The 17,367-nt window shown below is 43.1% G+C and overlaps 1 protein-coding gene and 1 long non-coding RNA gene across 3 annotated transcripts in view; one reads left to right on the forward strand and one right to left on the reverse strand.

The window, feature by feature from the left end:
- The first annotated feature begins 904 nt into the window (after positions 1 to 904).
- On the forward strand, positions 905 to 10,929 carry LOC136023372 (uncharacterized). The gene is made up of 2 exons (XR_010616562.1): positions 905 to 6,733; positions 7,389 to 10,929. It is a non-coding gene; the product is annotated as an uncharacterized LOC136023372 (long non-coding RNA).
- Positions 3,735 to 17,367, reverse strand: part of RLF (RLF zinc finger) — a 31,194-nt gene continuing 17,561 nt past the window's right edge. The window contains exons 5-9 of one of the 2 annotated variants that reach the window (XM_065697633.1): positions 15,692 to 15,894; positions 13,645 to 13,781; positions 12,014 to 12,155; positions 5,306 to 9,277; positions 3,735 to 3,949 (exon numbers count right to left, since the gene is read on the reverse strand). In XM_065697633.1, coding sequence (XP_065553705.1) covers positions 3,944 to 3,949; positions 5,306 to 9,277; positions 12,014 to 12,155; positions 13,645 to 13,781; positions 15,692 to 15,894 — 4,460 coding nt within the window. In that variant the 3' untranslated portion in view covers positions 3,735 to 3,943. Of the gene's footprint in view, positions 3,950 to 3,978; positions 9,278 to 12,013; positions 12,156 to 13,644; positions 13,782 to 15,691; positions 15,895 to 17,367 lie in introns of those variants that run through there. The other variant, XM_065697632.1, reaches the window with a different exon arrangement.

Here is a 17,367-nt window from a genome sequence, read left to right on the forward strand (position 1 = left end):
CCTTCACTCCGCACCCGCTGCTGCAGGGGCCCTGGGCACGGCGGAGGAGGGCAGAAGCCTCCCCTGATGCTCAGGTGTGAGGATGCAGGGGCCGATGTTACGAAGTTCAGTGTTTGCGGCACAACCGTGTGTTAGGTGGCTCACTGCGGTGTGGTGAGGCGGTGGAATTTCTCTGGAGGCTTTAGTTCATGCTGAAGTAAAACAGAATCAAGGACAGCCCAGCCCTGGAAATGAGGACTTCGCTTCTTGGAGGCTCGAAGCTGTCCGTGCAGGATAAAGGATGCTTTATCCCTGCTCCCGCAGCCGAGGTGCCAGGGCAGAAAGCTGGTGCTGGGCCTCGCTCTGCAGCGGTGCCACCACCATGGCAATCCACCCTCGCTTTGCCACCCAAAGCTCCGTAAGAACCTCTCACAGTGGGAATGTTGGAAGCATAAAAACAGCGGAGGAAATGCCGAAGCTCAAGGTGAGCGACAGGGCCCAGGGTGACCGCAGCAGGCACGGACACCAGGCCGAGGCCTGGTGGTTTGTGCTGTGGTGGAGCTGGGGAGGAGCATGGAGCGGCGCAGAAGCTGTGTGGTGCTGCCGTTGCGCTGTCAGCATGGCCCCGGTGCGAGGACTCGTGCTGCAGATCACACAAGAAATGGTTACCAACAACTGTGGCCCCAAGGAAGGGGAGGTTTGACCACGCTCCAAGCCACAGCACCTTGTGCAAGTACAGTTACCAAGGCATAAAGGTACCTGGGGTTAGCACCTAAGTGGGGGAGGAGAGTTCCACACCCAACTGCAGGCACAGGTGGATGGGTTTCTCCTCGCCCTCCCCAGAAGGGATACCTATGGGTAAGTCTTGCAGTGACTCCTCTAGAGGAAATTCTGTTAAGTCCTGTTTAAGATAAACCATGCTGGCCGAGCACATGTTCCACAGAGTCATTTGTTTGGCTGCTTGCTCTGGGACTTCCCAGGCAGACACTGCTGCACGGGAATGCCCAGGATGTGGGTCCTTTCCTTTTTTAAACCAGGGAAGAATCCAAAGTAACTGGCCCCTCCTGGTCAAGCCACTGGGGATTGCCACGGAGACCAGCAGCAGCTGAGAGCACCCAGAGGGATGAGCTGAGACAGCTCAGTACACAGCGGTCATTTTCTCATGTGAGGGATGATGGTAGCTTATTGTGGAAGAAACTGGAGCATAAGGGACCACTGGTGAGCACAGCCGGGCACGTTCACATCAGTGGGGGTTTGAGCCCAGCTGGTCACTCACACCCTGTCTCTGATCCCTCCCGGCTTCTCATGCCCCTCCTCACTGGCAGAGACTGAAAATTCCTTGATCAGTGTAAGCATTACTCAGCAACAGCTAAACCATCACTCTGTTATCAGCACTGTTCTCAGACTAAAGCTGAAAACATGGCACTGCACCAGCTGCTAGGAAGGAGAAACATAGCTGATAGTGCTGAGCACAGAACAATGAGGAGGGCTGTGATTCGAGCCTGAGTTGTTAATTTTTGCCACTGAGTAAGCAAGGGCAGGACCTGCACTTGTGGGTAAGGAGACGAAGCCTGAGGTTACTGTTGTAAAGGAGGACAAGATGGAAAAAAACCTCAGGAAGAAAACTGGAGTACAGAGACCAGACTGTAGCAGAGAATCCTGCTTAGGGACTGACATACGGAGTTTGGGAAACTGGGGTAATGAGAGAAGTCATGATACTGAGCCTGAGCAAGGCCTAAGCAGAGATGTGAAGGCATCCAAACAGGATACATATCTCTCACATTAGTTGTAGCCCCAATAGCATCAGTAACTTGCATCTTTGAGTTGCAGCCCTATTTGTTTGCACTGTAATGGTGGAGAGGAACTCAACTGTATGCTGCTGTTGCTGGGTTAGTTTCCTAATGTTTCAAGGAGTTAAAAAGCGCCAGAGCTGTTTTATTTGCCAGACACAAATGAAAGCAGATTACAGCCGGGAACAGAGGAGAAGCGGAGAATCCTCGTGGTGATAACATTCAGTGCCTCAGGCACCTCTGTGAGCATTCAAAGCTGATTTGTATCAGCACTGCCATCAACAGCAGAGCAGCAGCCCCCTTCTCCCCCTTTCCCCCTTCCTGTGCTCACACATTTACATGGTTTTGTTGTAAGGACTAAAGAACTCATCAGTGTTAAAATACTTTAAGTCTTTCTTGTCATGGTTTTTCCCCAACTCAGATCATTCTGAAGACATGAACCAGATAAAAATGAAGTATCTTAGGAACTGGAAAGATATAGAGCCCTTATGGAAATCAAGTATTGGGAGTCAAAACATTTCATGTTTGGTACTGTAACGTTAAGTGAAGACAGCAATAGATGCTGCTGAAATCCACAGAGCTTGCGGCAGCAGTACCGGGGACACAGCCTTCTGAGGCCCCCCTTCCTGATACCCACCAGTGCTAGGCAATTAGAAAGATCAGATAAATGAGCCTAAGAAGAAATCAACATGTGGACTCAAACTGTGTCATTTGAATGGTGGAGCATCTACCATCACCTGCCTCAGAGGGTAGTGCATGCTGGTGATGACGGAGTCCAAAGTTGAAACAAATCATCCGTATCTGAAACATGCAAGATGTAATTTCTGTAAGTAGGAAGTAGATGTTCCTGCTGCTTGCAAGGGGGTTGGACTAGAGGAGCTCTGAAGGTCCCTTTCAACCCAAACCATTCTATGACTGCGACTGGTATCTTTCACAAGAAATATGAAAACAACTCGAGAGCTCTCTATTAAAAAAACCCAGTTGTGCCCAGAATGCCACATAACCAGAGGAAAACGCTTTCAAGATGCTTGTGTCTGACCACTGAGGAAAACCCACTCACTAAATACAACTCTTGACTGAACAGAGCAGGAAGTGTCTCCATACCCGACAAGACAGAAATGATGGCTGTCTCTTTACCCTGCCCACAGCAATTTAAGATAGCAGCCAACTCACCAGGGTCTAGAGAATACTTCAGAGATGTAACCTGCCAAAGCTTGCCCTGTGTAGTGGTGGTAGTTTACAGACATGAGCAACTCTTACTAAGTAAGAGCAAGTTACCTTTGAGGAACTGAAAGTTTCACAAGTGACCACTCTGTGGGATTACAAAATACAACTGTCATAAAATTCATGCTTCATATGCAAATTTGTTTATACAAGTGGCAGGATTAGTTACTTTAATAGGAAGGCTGAACACTGAAGAATTTTAATGCTCAGCTTAAGCACAGCAGGATTGTATAAAGGTGATTTTGTATTATGTTGTGGCAAAGTCTTTGGTGGCAAATTTGCAGGAGTTTGTATGAAGAGTATACCAGAAACAAACTTGGTTTTAAAATGCTAGATCCACAGACTGGAGTTTGACAGAAGGAAGTAGGAAGTTATGCTCCAAAGGGAGTAGCAAGCCTGCACCACGGTGTATTTTATTTTGTTACTCACTCTCCAAGGACACGTGGTACCTCCAAACCTGCATTTTGAAGTGTAGCTTTTGACAATCCATTGTAAGGGAGCCCACTCCTATGTTCATGTCAGAACAGGCAGAGAGACGCACTGTCAGTTACACTGGAGAAGATGAACATTTGCAAGGCTTGCTGTGACTGCTGTTTGGTCATTAGCATCCTCACTAATGGGAGACTGGAAAATATCAGTAGGGGAAACAGACCCTGGGCCTCATGGTGCATCCGGAAGTACGACAAGAAATGACACACAGAAAAACAAGAAACATGATAAAATATCAGATGACTCCTCTGGTGAATCTTCCAGCTGGTTTATTTGTTATCAAAAGAGCTAACCAGGGAACCCAAAATGTGCACTGATACTTTCATGTGACACGACTCTCTGGCAATGCTCTTCAAACCCTTTTGTGCCACACAGTCTCAGAAGCATCTTCTCCCTTCAGAGGTAACTAGGATTTTCCCATCTGTAAGTGACAAGTGCTTCCTACCTGTACTCATTATAATTCAAGTCTGAAAAAAGCACAGAGAATGTGATAAAATAATACTTTACTTTTCTTTATCTATACTGTTTCAGTCTGATAAATTATCTACAAATGCATAAAACTTAAGCAACATTATCCAATGCACTCAGAATGGTCCCAAATTCAATTACAAGTAAACGACATTAAAGATTTACTGTACAGTAAACAAATGGGTGAAAAACTGTAATTTATTGAAACTCATAACTCAAAAAATATAAGATGCTGTAGTGTACAATATGTTACACAAAGCACCCTAGGGTGCACATTCAAGTCAAGTAATAACTCCATCGCCCCCCAAACCCTGGTACCCTAGTACTTGTTCCATATACAATCATGCACATTTACTCTTCAAGAGGAAGCCCCCAGTATTCTGATGTGTTAAATAGCACCAAAATCAGCATAGTTCATTGAAAAAAATGGGGAGCTAAATTAAGTTGGCCAAAACTTTTGACAGATATTATACATTCATGGAATTAAACAGTCTAAACTAACCTAAACAGTGTGTACTGTAACAATTACTGTTCTAATTTGAAGTTCTCCCCGTATAGCAGTAGTGGAGGCAATCTGCTCTAAGCAAAACTACTTACGTACTTCCTACACAAAGCTCATCTGCCTTTTTTGTTGGAAATAAGTCTATGAGGGGTGTGGAAAACTTGGATCTTTCAAGAACAACTACTGGTCTTAAGTAATGCAGCTGTTTTAAGGCAAGGTCTCCACAGTCCGTTAGTGCCTTGTCCAAGATAGCCCTCAGATTTTCTAAAGAAGGGGCAGATGATGACTCTGACAAGAGGGGCTGGATTTCTGTTAGCTGCTCATGGGTATTTGGGGCTATGATTACACTTTTGTCATCTACAAAGTTGTTTACTGGTGTCTCCCCTTGATTGTCTCCCTCTTTTTTCAAGGTCTTATCTACTGGCAACTGCTCAGTAGAGTCCCATTCTACCTCCTCCACCAAATCGTCATCATCATCGTCATCTTTTCCCTCACTTTCCTGAATGAATTTCAGAAATGAAGACTCAAATCCCATTGGTTTAAATGTCTTTAAATCAAATGGTTTGGACACTGGAGGCTTATGAAATTTGTCCTTTGTAGCACAAAGTACATTTCTTTTTGTAGTCTGACTAACTGCACTATGTTGACTTCCTTCTGGGTCTTTCTTTCTTGGCAACTCTAATTGTAAACCAGGCAAGTAAGAGCTAGTCTCTTTTTCACTCTTTTCAGAAAGCTCTTCAGTTTTACATGTAACTGTCTCCCTGATGTTTTGCTCTTCAAAAGAGGTGTTCTCTGAACTGTGGTTACATTTTAAAGTGCCCGAATACGTAAAGGCACTGGCATCAAAACTCACATTACTCGATGGAAGTCTTTTTTGGTCTTCATTGCTTACATCTTGAGGTTCACAGTCAGTATTTGGAACGAGAGGTTTGTCGCTTTCCTGAACAGGCTCAGGGTTAGCTGATTTATCCTCTGGAGGAACATCTACACCTTTTTTATCCGAGCTTGAAGCCGTGTCGGAGCAGGGCTGCTTCTCAGTCATGACGCCACACTTAACACAGACAACCAGCCTCTGAAGCCGTTGCTCTATATACATATTGGTCATCTGATGCGTGCGCTTGTAGTGCCTCACTATGCTGCTTTCCAATTTGACAACAGACAAACATCCCTGAACCATGCAAGGGTACTGGGTCTGGTTGGATTTCTCTTTGCACATCTGTAGGGCTTCCTCCTTTGTTTTGAAGTTCATCAAATGCTTTTCCCTACTTTTGCTAGTTCTTTTAGCTTTTAACGGCTTCCCGTTTTGCTTGCTTACATCAAAACCGTCTTTCAAATAACTTTGCTCATTTTTAGCTTTATCTTGCTCTTCTTCCTCCTCTTTCTGATTTCTGAAGAGGCTGTCGTAGTATTCACTGTGTCGGAAATACACGTGTTGAGAGTAGTGGCTGTAATTGGTGAAAATCCGATCGCAGCCATTAAGGTCACAATGGATTTCAAAATCCTTGTTTAATTTTTCTTCACTGGCATGTTCATCTATTAGGTGCCGTTTGAGCTTATTAAAGGTACAAAACGCAGCAGGGCAGTGGGGCTGGTTACAAGCAAACCTTGCAGATTCAGCTTCAGAAATCAGTTTTTGATCCTCGAAGTGTTCATTGTGGAAATCACTACAATGCTTAGCGAGAGCTTTAGAACACAGAAAACGCTTACCACAGTCTTTGTGTTTGCATGCAAATATTTTTTTACATTTGACAAGTTCCCTTTTTTTTCTTGCTTTGTCTCTTTCTAAGCAGAGCTGCTCCTTATTATACTGGTGAACAGTTCTATAATGGCGAATCAAACCTTTCTGGTTAGTAAAGGCCGAGTTGCAACTTTTATGTATACAATGAAATGGTTTGTGGTATTTATGCAATATATAACATAAGTTTCCTTTAGCAACTGTTCTTTTGCTTCCTCTTCCCTGTCTTGCTTCCAGTTCTTCCCTGTGACTGTCCAGAGAAGCTATGTTAGAGGTTTTCCTTGTTACATTGTTGTCGGTCTCTTCATTGGATTCCAGATCTGTCTCGGAACTACAGTCTTCCTTTTTCGTGCGACACTGCTGCTCAGAGGGGTTTGAACGTTCACTGAATTCCACACTGGGTGCACGGACAGGGGCTGGAACAGTGCTGGCTTTATGGATGTCATCTGTACATAACCCTACATGATCAAAATTCTCATTGGAACATACCTTGTGAGCCGCCCTCTCAGAGCCAATTTGATGTTTGTTTTTATAGTGAATCCTAAGGTGGGTTTTTCTTGTAAATGATCTTTGGCAAATATGACACTTGAATGGCGAGTACCGATGCTGGAACATATTTAACTGAAGAACCATTTCCTTTGAATAGTTATGCTTTCTAACATAATGCATTAAGAGAGCTTCTCTGGTCACAAACTCGCATGTACACCCTTGACATTCACAGAAAAATGGTTTAGCTGCCAGCTGAGTAAGGTACTGGCTGGGTAAATTATCTTGTTGCTCCTGAAGCTGAAATTTTGAGGTAGTTTCATCTACTGACTCAGGGCACTTGCCATCCCTAGATGAATAGGACTGTAAAGAACCCAAAAAAGGCTTGTGTCTTGAAGAATTCTGAATATTAGAGTTTTTTAAGCTTAGATGCTTCAAGCCTAACATTAACTCCAACATGTTATCTTCAATATTGGAGTCTTTAGAACTGTCATAAAAAGATGTTTCTGGGGAAGAAGGACAAGTTTCTTCCTTCAGGCCATTGCTTCCTTTAGCATCTACACTACAATAAACACTCTCTGGAGAGTCAACATTTGTATCTGAACTATGACCTAACTGTGTGTTAATGTCTGCAGGGGATTTACCATCCTGAGCCTCTCTCAACAGGTTGAGAAAGTCTTTAGTTTTCATCTCCATATTTCTTTTCCCTTTAAAGTTATATGGATGGACCCTACGAAGGTGTTTTTGCATACTTCTGGTATTTCTGTGCGTGGAACAGCAGCCTTCAAAACCACAGGAAATTCGTTTTCCATCAAAGCAAACTGCCACATTGGAACACTGTTGTTTCACATCTGCTGGATGGAAGACTCCTTCCTGGGACATGAGAAAACCTGGAACCGACTGATGGTGAGCGGTCGTTTCGATAAGCAGAGGAGACACCTGGCCTTGGTTTACTGCAGCATCTGACCTGTGCTCACCACTATGAAGACTGCAATTACTTTCACTGTCTAGATCTTCACTGTCAGAGAGCGCTTCTTCCTTGATTTGTGGGATTTCTTGAGAGCCTGAAGGATCCACGTTATTATTCAGACTGGAATTTTCAGACTGTTCGAGCAGCTGAGACTCTGGAAGGTAACTGCATTTGTCTTTTGAAACTGACTCTTCAAGTTTTACTTGCTTCACTTCCCCATTTGACACTTCAATATTATGCACGGCGAGGTGATTCTGAAATTCAGATTTGGAATAATAAAACTTTTTGCAACCAAAGAAGTTGCAGGTGTACGATGCGTCTCTGAAGTGCTGTGCCTCGTGATGGTAAAGTTGCCCTAAGTCACTGAAAACAATATTACAGCCATTTAGCTCACATTTATAACGAAGGTCATCGTGTGTTTGTTTGTGATTGAGAAGCTCATTAACTGACCCAAATCTCGCATAACAATCCATCGACACACACATGTAGGGTTGAGGTCCACAGTGCACCCGCTCATGCTCCCGCAAATGAAAGGATGTCATGAAGTGTCGGCGACAGTAAGCACACTTTTCTCTCCTGTTTTTCATATCCAAGTAGTGCTTTGCATTCTCATCATTGTTTTGATGTTCAGCTTTCAGATGTACACTTAGGTATTTGAACTGTTTAAATACTCTGGAACAATCCGTTCCGGGACAGGGGTAGATGTCTCTGTCTTGTAACTGGCAATTCTCCAGTTGGCTGAATGTGACGTACTCATGTGTGTCGTTGTCAAAGCCCTCAGGCAGCTGATGCGACTTCTCCTGACAGGCTGGGGGTGGGCTGCTGGAAGCTGTTATCTTTTGTGGGGATCTCTCTTTCTTCAGGATTATTTTCTTTTTAGGTCTGTGTGTTCTGCTGGGGGGCATTTTAACATGTTCCATTACATGCGGGACAAAAAGCTCCTTCCTCTTGAACTTCTTTGTGCACACCGGACACGTATAAACACCATCTTCCATATGCATCTTTGAATGATGCAGGATTCTGGCCTCTATACACTCCCTTTTGCAAAGCACGCAAAAAAATTTGTATTGAAGCCATCTCTGGTATCTTTCTGAAGAACCAATTGGCTTTTTTACTCTTACTTTTTCTTTAGGGTGGTTCATTGTGTCTTTTCCATCATAGTATTTATGTTCCTTTGACTCTTCATAGTCACTAAAGAAAGTTTCTAACATATCGGTTTCATTGACTGACATATTACAACTTGCATCATCCTCGGAATCAGAAGCTGCTTTCCCTAACAGTTTAAGGCAATGTCGCTTTAAAGTCTTCCAGTCCCAAAATTCAGGGTCAAATGGCCAATATGCTTTTAAAGCTAACAGCAGCTCACAACGGAGGGAGTTTGGAACCAGTGCATTTTCTTCATCAAATTTTTGATCTGGTTGCATGTAGAGCTCTTCCAACACATTAAATCCACTCAAAGTTGGCTCAAGTAGAAATTCTGTGAGCTGACAAGCTCTTCTGACTTCAAGGTCTTCTGGTAAAAGGCATGCAATTGTTTTACAGACTGATGTCTTCATCTCATCGCTTCCATTTGAGCGGATCTGAAGGGCTCTCACACATAACAGAACTGACACTGCGAGTCCTGCTTCTTCTGCCTGTTAAAAACACACATAAACAGCCACAAAACAAATGTTACTTTTCTTGGATAAGCACATTCCCTCTAGAACTGGTCTATGAAAAAAACATGCAATGAGAACACCCAGGAGCCTACAGCCCAGTCAGATCCTATTCAGGCTCTTGAGTGGTAAGTGCCAGAGTCACTGTGGAGCAGCCACACAAACTAGTTTAGGCATTAGGTGTTCCAAAACATCTTTCTAATTCCTCTCTCCTCGACTGACTCTGACCCATAACTCAGATGTCCAAAAGAGAATGGAGTACGTCCTCCATACACACTGCTCCCACAGCATCCACACAGGTTATTAATTCAGAATATCTGATACTGTGTAATAAGGAAATGAATGTAAATTCACATCCTGCAACAAAATAACCTTCAACAGCATAAGCAGCACAGTAGCAGAAATGATTCCTGATGAAGACAATTGGCATTTCACTTCCAAACATTTTCTGAGGAATCTCTACAACACCGAGGTGCTGCTCAACACTATCAGGAAGATACCTACAAATATTACTCACATGCTGGCTTTAAAAAGTGTATTCGAAATCCTACATGCACAAAACTGAAAGTTACCTTGTTCCAAAACCATACTTTTCAGCATAAAGAACCTGAATGCATGAATTATTTAGTCATTGTTAGTAAAGTAACAGTTAAGATATTTATGAATAATGTAGAGAGATGACAAGTGGCTGACACAACCACATCCACTGTAGCTCAGATGGTAAAGATCCAAAGGAGCTAAGAAGTTAAAAGAATTAGCAAGCTTCTATACTCTCTGTGCACTGCACTGGAAGTCAAGCAATGCCTTCTTTAATTCAGCACAGTGCTTATTTGCTAGACAGCAGTACAAAAAACCTTTTCCTCAGGAGAAGGAACTGGTACATAGTTCATGGTGCATTGTGTTTGATACATAAAAGTGCACATTCATGCATGTTTTAACCACAGAAATATGACAACCTTAGATAAACTAGTTTCAAATATTTCTCTCTGCAATCACTACTGGAATTCATCTTTGCCAAATTAGAGTTCTGGACTTTATAATCCGTAAAAAGGACAATCATGTCACCCTCCTGAGCTCTACTCTGACTCTAAACCAGGACTCTGATACGAGCCCTTATCAAGTCACACTTGGTAACTCCTTTGCTTCACAGGATTAACTCTGCTCAGTGAAAGAGACTCCCAGACAAACAAACCTAAAGCTAGAGAGAAATTTAACTGAAGAAAGAAGCCTTGTCTTGTGTCCATAATCCAGTAGATGCCTTAATTCTGAATTAACTCAGGTCCATGCAAGAATGAAAAAAGATCAGCAGATTTGGGAGTGTAACATTAATTGACACATTCATAAAACTGGAGTTCATCTGGCAAATTCTACTATGTACAAAACCATGCTGCTTTCAGGAAGAAATATCTGAAATCTTTTGGAAATGGTGACGTTCCTAAGGGAAATTCCTGTATCTAATTTAAGTTTCATGATCTGTGTAATACTGTTACTATTACTTGTTACTATTACTGTGTAATGTGTAATTACATGTTACTATTACTGTGTAATACTGTTCATGATCTGTGTAATACTGTTACTAAACAGTTAAAATCCTGTCATCAGTGAGCTTACATTAAAGTGTGCCTGATTCATTTTCATGTGCCCTTGTCGTGGTTTAAGCCCAGCCGGTAACTCAGAACCACGCAGCCACTTGTTCATTCCCCCACTTCTTCCTCCCCCCACTCCCAGAGGGATGGGGAGGAGAATGGAAAGAATGTAACTCGCATAGGTTGAGATAAGAGCAGCCCAGTAACTAAGGTATAACACAAATCACTGCTGCTACCACCGATGATAATAATGATAAGGGAAATAACAAAAGAGAATACAACCGCTCACCACCTGCCGACCAATACCCAGCCCAACCAAGCAGTGATCTAGCTCTTCTGGGTAACTGCCCCCAGTTTATGTACTGGGCATGCCGTGCTGTGGTATGGAATACCTCTTTGGCTAGTTTGGGTCAGGTGTCCTGTCTCCGCTTCCTCCCGGCTTCCCTTCCTCCCTGGCAGAGCATGAGGCTCACAAAGTTCTTGGTCAGAGTAAACATTACTGAGCAGCAACTAAAAATATCGGTGTTATCAGCGCTGTTCCCGGCTGAAAGTCAAAACCACAGCACTGCACCAGCTACTAAGGAGGAGAAAAATGACTGCTACTGCTGAACCCAGGACAGCTCTCCAAAAATCTATGCTCTCACAGTGACCAGACACAGAAAGCTTTAGTCTAGCCAATTCCAAGACTCAGAGCAGCAATCAAGGGAAGACAGAAACCTCCTATGGAGCAAATACCATATTAACCATAGCCATCCCTTCTGCTCTACTATGAAGAGCACGCTGCACCCTCCTCCTGTGTAGATGCACCAATTAAAGTCTTTCCATTACTCTTCAAACAGAGATTACAAGTTTATAAAAACTGCTGTCAAGCATCTCTTGAACCTTTCTGCAGCTTCCTGAAGATGGACATCAGAACAGGAGGCAGAAGTCCAGATGTGTCAGGCTGACCCAAACCTACAAGGGCAGGCATTGTTCAGAGGTTTTTGTTAGTAACTTAGGAAGCACTTAATCAGAAAGTGTGAATAATGAAATAAGCTGTATTTCAGATCAGTTCAGAAGAATTATCAAAACAGTAAATTCAAGTAAACAGTTCTGGGCATGTCCAAAGACTGGACTGCAGCTTGCTTACTTCAGATTGGATGACTCTTATCAAGAAGAATAAATGCTGTAGAGTCTTGGCAATGATGCCAAACTGACGACATCTTTCCAAAAAGGAATCTAAAGAGGGATCTATTCTTCTCTGCAGTTTGCTCCAGAAAAGTGTCAGTTCCCTGCAAAGAGTTGAAAGCAGAACATAAAAACACTGTGGATAGATACAATTTGGCCAGTCTGCACTCTTCAGTGCAGAGCTGACCACAACAATGTGTTAGTAAAAGACAGCACACACTTCAATCAGGTCCCAGTCTCTGAGAGATGCTGCACAGAACTTTTTAGTATACATTACTCCTAAACAAGCATCAGATCAAAACATCACATATATCCTGTTATTTAATCAGAGAATGATAGACTGGTTTGGGTTGAAAGGACCTTAAAGCTCTTCTAGTTCCAACTCTGTGCACGGACAGGGACACCTTCCACTAGAGCAGGCTGCTCCAAGCTCCATTCGACCTGGCCTTGAGCATTGCCAGGGATGGGGCAGCCATAGCTTCTCTGAGCACCCTGTGCCAGCTCCTAAGCACCCTCACAAAGGTATCTTAGACTTCAAAGTAAAATCAAACCTACACCAGCAGATCATATGGAGAGAAGTCTTCTGAAGTCGTGCTTGATTACAGTTCATACTTAATGCCACTTGTGTTAATGCTAAGGATCACATTCTTTTATGGACTGAATTGCCTGACTCCCTAAGGCTACCCACTAGCTCAGACCACTAACAACAGTGTAGACAGAACAACATGACTTCAGCACAAGCAACAAAAACCTGCTAACATCTTCTATAAGTAGGAACATACTTGTGTCACTAGACTCTGCCAACATTTACATCTTTAAGCCTTCACTGCTTGTCACTTAGGCTAGCCAAGTTTAAAGCTGTGGAAATACCTACTCATGTTACAGCTGCACCACGGTTTGCATAAAGTCAACCTCAGGCAGGCCCCACCATGGTCCAAACTGGATGCCTCATGTAGGCATATCTACAGCTCTAATTGATCGCTGCCGACTCACTAGTCAGAAGAAACTGTAGGTTATACAGTTACAGGACCTAAAAGTTTTATTCAAATTCTATCTAGTTTTAGTTCAGATTTCATCCTGCAAGCAAAAATCCAGCCATGGTTATCGCAAAGAGATCTTAACAATAAATGCTGGGGCCGGGGGGGGCCTGCTTCTGCTACTACCTACTAGTACATTCCTACTACTTCTATCGCTGCTGACAACGTGAAAAAGAGGCAAAAAACTCTCATGGGTCTAAGTATTTAAGAGGGAAGAACTGAATGACAAGATACTTTGTGGAACCACAAAGTTTAGGGGTTTAATATCAACCCAGACAGCGCTACTTACAGAGCTACTACACTGTTGAAGCATTACTGTCAATGCCAACAGCTTCCTTTTTAAGCATTATTTTTGTCCAACTGCTCAATTACTGTAGCAAGATGAGTCCCTATTTATTTTGTCACAAGTTACCTACGAATTACTTCAGTTTGATGTACTTCTAAAGTTAAAGACAGATCCACTTTCTCTACATAGCTTTCTAATGTATCAGCTCAATTCTCTTGCATTGAGGCCAGAGAGGAACAGTTAGAAGTAGCAGTAGTACTTAGTACTTACCAAGAGCAATACACATTTGCTGTTTGAAGCTGATGAGTAAGGTATGTTGTACACAGAACAAAAGCAGTGTTTTCTTGTCCTTCAGATTCCAGATTGCAGATGATGTCCAGGACTTCTTTGCAATCCACTTTTGCAATCTTCAAGAAAACAAAAGAAAAGGTACTTTATTCTCAGCATGTTTCCAACACAAATGCGTGGTTACCACGTAAAAGGAAATGGTCTCACAAACATGTAAACAAATACTACATCTCCTTTAATACCCAGTGTTCACACCACACCTTTCAGCTACAGCATGGCATGAGTTCATTTATGTTAGTTCTGATCCCTTCTCAGTTTTCTTTGGGACCATCTTCCATTTTGGGCAGCTTAGCAAAATACTTCCATGCAGACGACAGTCTATCTAAAACTTCCCATTCCTTCTCCACACATGCAGACATCCCCATTTTCCTTTGAAAATCAAAACCCAGGTCCAAAAAGGTCAAGAGATGTGAAGAAAAAGAACAACCCCAGTCTCTTGTCCACTTTGTCCTTAAGTGCTGCTTCTGAATAATCACACTCCAAAGCATGATGTTAAAAACAGAAGTGTTTAGAGGAGACACAAATCCCATGGAAGTTCTGGAAAGCCTACTTAAAGGCAGGTGCTTATGAAGTGCTTTTATTGTTAAGACGACACTATTTTTAATACATGTTTTCCACCAGATCTATTCTACTTCACAGAATAGCAGGTATTCAGGCAACATCTACTTTAATCCATTGTTGCTACTATAAGCAATTCAAGAGAGAAACCTCAAGAACTGATCTAAGTGACAATGCTTTGCTACCCAAGGGGACAGACGTCACTGTTCCTTGCATGTCAGAGATAATAAGCACTTGCAATATCTGCACATCATGTGCCACCTCCGACAGGATGAGGAAGATGGAAAGCCAAGCCCGTACCAATGGCCACATGAATGAATGTCGAAGGTGTTCATCACTGCACAGGAGGGAACAGGCTGCTGGAGCTTACAGGAGGGGCTTGGGGCTTGTTTGTATTGGGTTTTCTTTCTTTATTAAAAAAAACCAACTCCACCAAAACCTTTTCTTTCCTAGGTCAGAATGACGGGGAGATAAGTAATTGATGCAGTACCAGTATTTGCATCAGAGAAGTCAGCTTCCCAATTAGATTTTCCTTACAAAGGGAACCAAAGCTTTAAGTTTTCAAACACATCTAACATGAGCCGGCTTCCGTGTACGCTCACAGCCCAGAAACCAACCGCATCCTGGGCTGCATCAAAAGGAGCGTGACCAGCAGGGCGAAGGAGGTGATCCTGCCCCTCTGCTCTGCTCTCATGAGACCCCACTTGCAGCACTGTGTGCAGTTCTGGTGTCCTCAACATAAAAAGGACATGGAGCTGTTGGAGCAAGTCCAGAAGAGGCCATGAGGATGATCAGGGGCTGGAGCAGCTCCTGTATGGAGACAGGCTGAGAAAGTTGGGGCTGCTCAGCCTGGAGAAGAGAGGGATGCGTGAGGCCTTATAGCAGCCTTCCAATGTCTGAAGGGGGCTACAAGGATGCTGGGGAGGGACTCTTCATCAGGGACTGTAGCAACAGGACAAGGGCTAATGGGTTAAAACTGAAACAGGGGAAGTTCAGGTTGGATATAAGGAAGTTCTTCCATGTGAGGATGGTGAGGCACTGGAATGGGTTGCCCAGGGATGCTGTGAGTGCTCCATCCCTGGCAGAGTTCAAGGCCAGGTTGGACAGAGCCCTGGGTGACATGGTCTAGTTGAAGGTGTTACTGCACACGGCAGTGGGGCTGGAACTAGACGATCTTAAGGTCCTTTCCAACCCAAACCATTCCATGATTCTATGATTCTATGAATGTAAGCATGAAAGACACCAGTAGTTAATACAAATGTTCTTCCCTACTGCAGCCTGTAAGAGATCATTTCTTTTTTGGAACTCTGCTGCAACGGTTTCACTCTTCAGCTTCAATTCTTACTATTACAGAAAGAAATGATAAAAAGCTTGATAAATATACATGAAAAAGGGACTGTGGGTTACTAACCTCCTTAATGGAGTCTTCATTAGGCAGCATAGAACACACACATGTGATGTAGGCTTGGCGAAAAGATGAGACATTTGCAATTTCTGAGGACTCTGCGCACAGTTTTGACAAGTATCTAGCTTGTGGGATGCAGTTTGACTTCATCAGATGTTTTATTCGCATCTGCAGAAAGGAAGGCCCTTCTTGTGTAATCAATTTATTGGCTAGGAAAAGAAAAAAGCCTTTGAGAATACACCAATGTACAGCTCACGTTTCACTGAAATCACATTTTACTTTATTACAAACTTGTCTCAGCCTGGTCAGTTTGCTTAGGATATTTGAGGTGTCATCAAAAGTGACAGCAATCAATGGAATATTTTCTCCTGAACAAATTCACACCAAGTGTGTAGGGAGAGAACACTGGGCTATAGAAAACACCTCTCCAAAGGACTGCATCCATTTGCACAGTAAATAGTACGCCACAGCAGCGGCTAAAGGACACTCAGACCACACAGGATTTGGAACAAGATACCAACAGTTTAGATTCAAAATCTTCATATTCCAAAGCACCAGAGCTGTTTCAAACACAGTATTCCATACTTTTCAACTGGAGATTTTCCCACCCGAATTATTAAAACCCACATAATGCCAAAATACACAAAATGAAGCTGAGGGCGACACGGTTATCGCTGTGGTACTTTGGAAAAACTGTCTTTAAGACCTGCTTATGCTCTAGATCAACCAAATACTCCCAAGTCATTATGAGACTCGAACTAATCAAACAGGAGCAATGCAATTTATGGTCATTTTTGTAACTAGTTAGCAAAGTTTATTTAATCTGATTGAAACCCCATGGATTTAGTTTGCTCTTCCCAGGTACCCGCAGAACTGTGGTGCATCCCAAGTTGGAAGGGACCCATAAGGATCACTGAACCCAACTCCCTGCTCCTCACAGCACTAAAACTAAACCATATGTTGACAGCATTGTCCAGACACTCCTTGATCTCTGACAGGTTTACTGCCAAGACTACTTCTATGGGGAGCCTGTTGCAAGGACTGACCACCCCCTCAGTGAAGAGCCTTTTCCTCATGTCCTGACACAGCTTCATTTAATTTCCTCATGTCCTACCAGAGAGAGGAGATCAGCACCTCCCTATCCATTATTTACTGTAACTCTTTAAGCCCAATTCATCAGCCAATTGCTCACACAAAGTATAATGGACTTGTCTAGCCATATGCTGGACATTTTATCCACAGGGATACTGTGAGAGACAACATCAAAAGCTTTGCTACAGAACATGTACTTTGCCTTAGCTGACAAAACAGGATGCCTCAAGAGAGCGATGATGCCATTTCAAGCTTAACATAAACCTCTACAGAAAGGCTTGATACTCATCTCCAGAGTTGTACATACTTCAAAAGCACCTGGAGAATTAAAGAGTCGATACATTCTCACACTGCATGCAACAATGCGTATCGACAAGAAACAAACTGATGACCCGCAGAAAGAAGTATGGAAATGTCTGAGATGTTCTGACAAAACACATTAGAACCGGTGTCCTGCAGCAGCTGTAGTCAACCAGATACCGGCAAAGCCTGTAATTTACGCTGGGTTAGTCAAAAAGGAAAGTCTGCTTTAGGGTAGCGACTTAGTGGAAGAACCATTGCATAAAAACATTTTCACTACGTGAGATGGG

This window comes from Lathamus discolor, chromosome 18 (genome assembly GCF_037157495.1).
Source record: "Lathamus discolor isolate bLatDis1 chromosome 18, bLatDis1.hap1, whole genome shotgun sequence".
NCBI classification, from domain to species: Eukaryota; Metazoa; Chordata; class Aves; order Psittaciformes; family Psittacidae; genus Lathamus; species Lathamus discolor.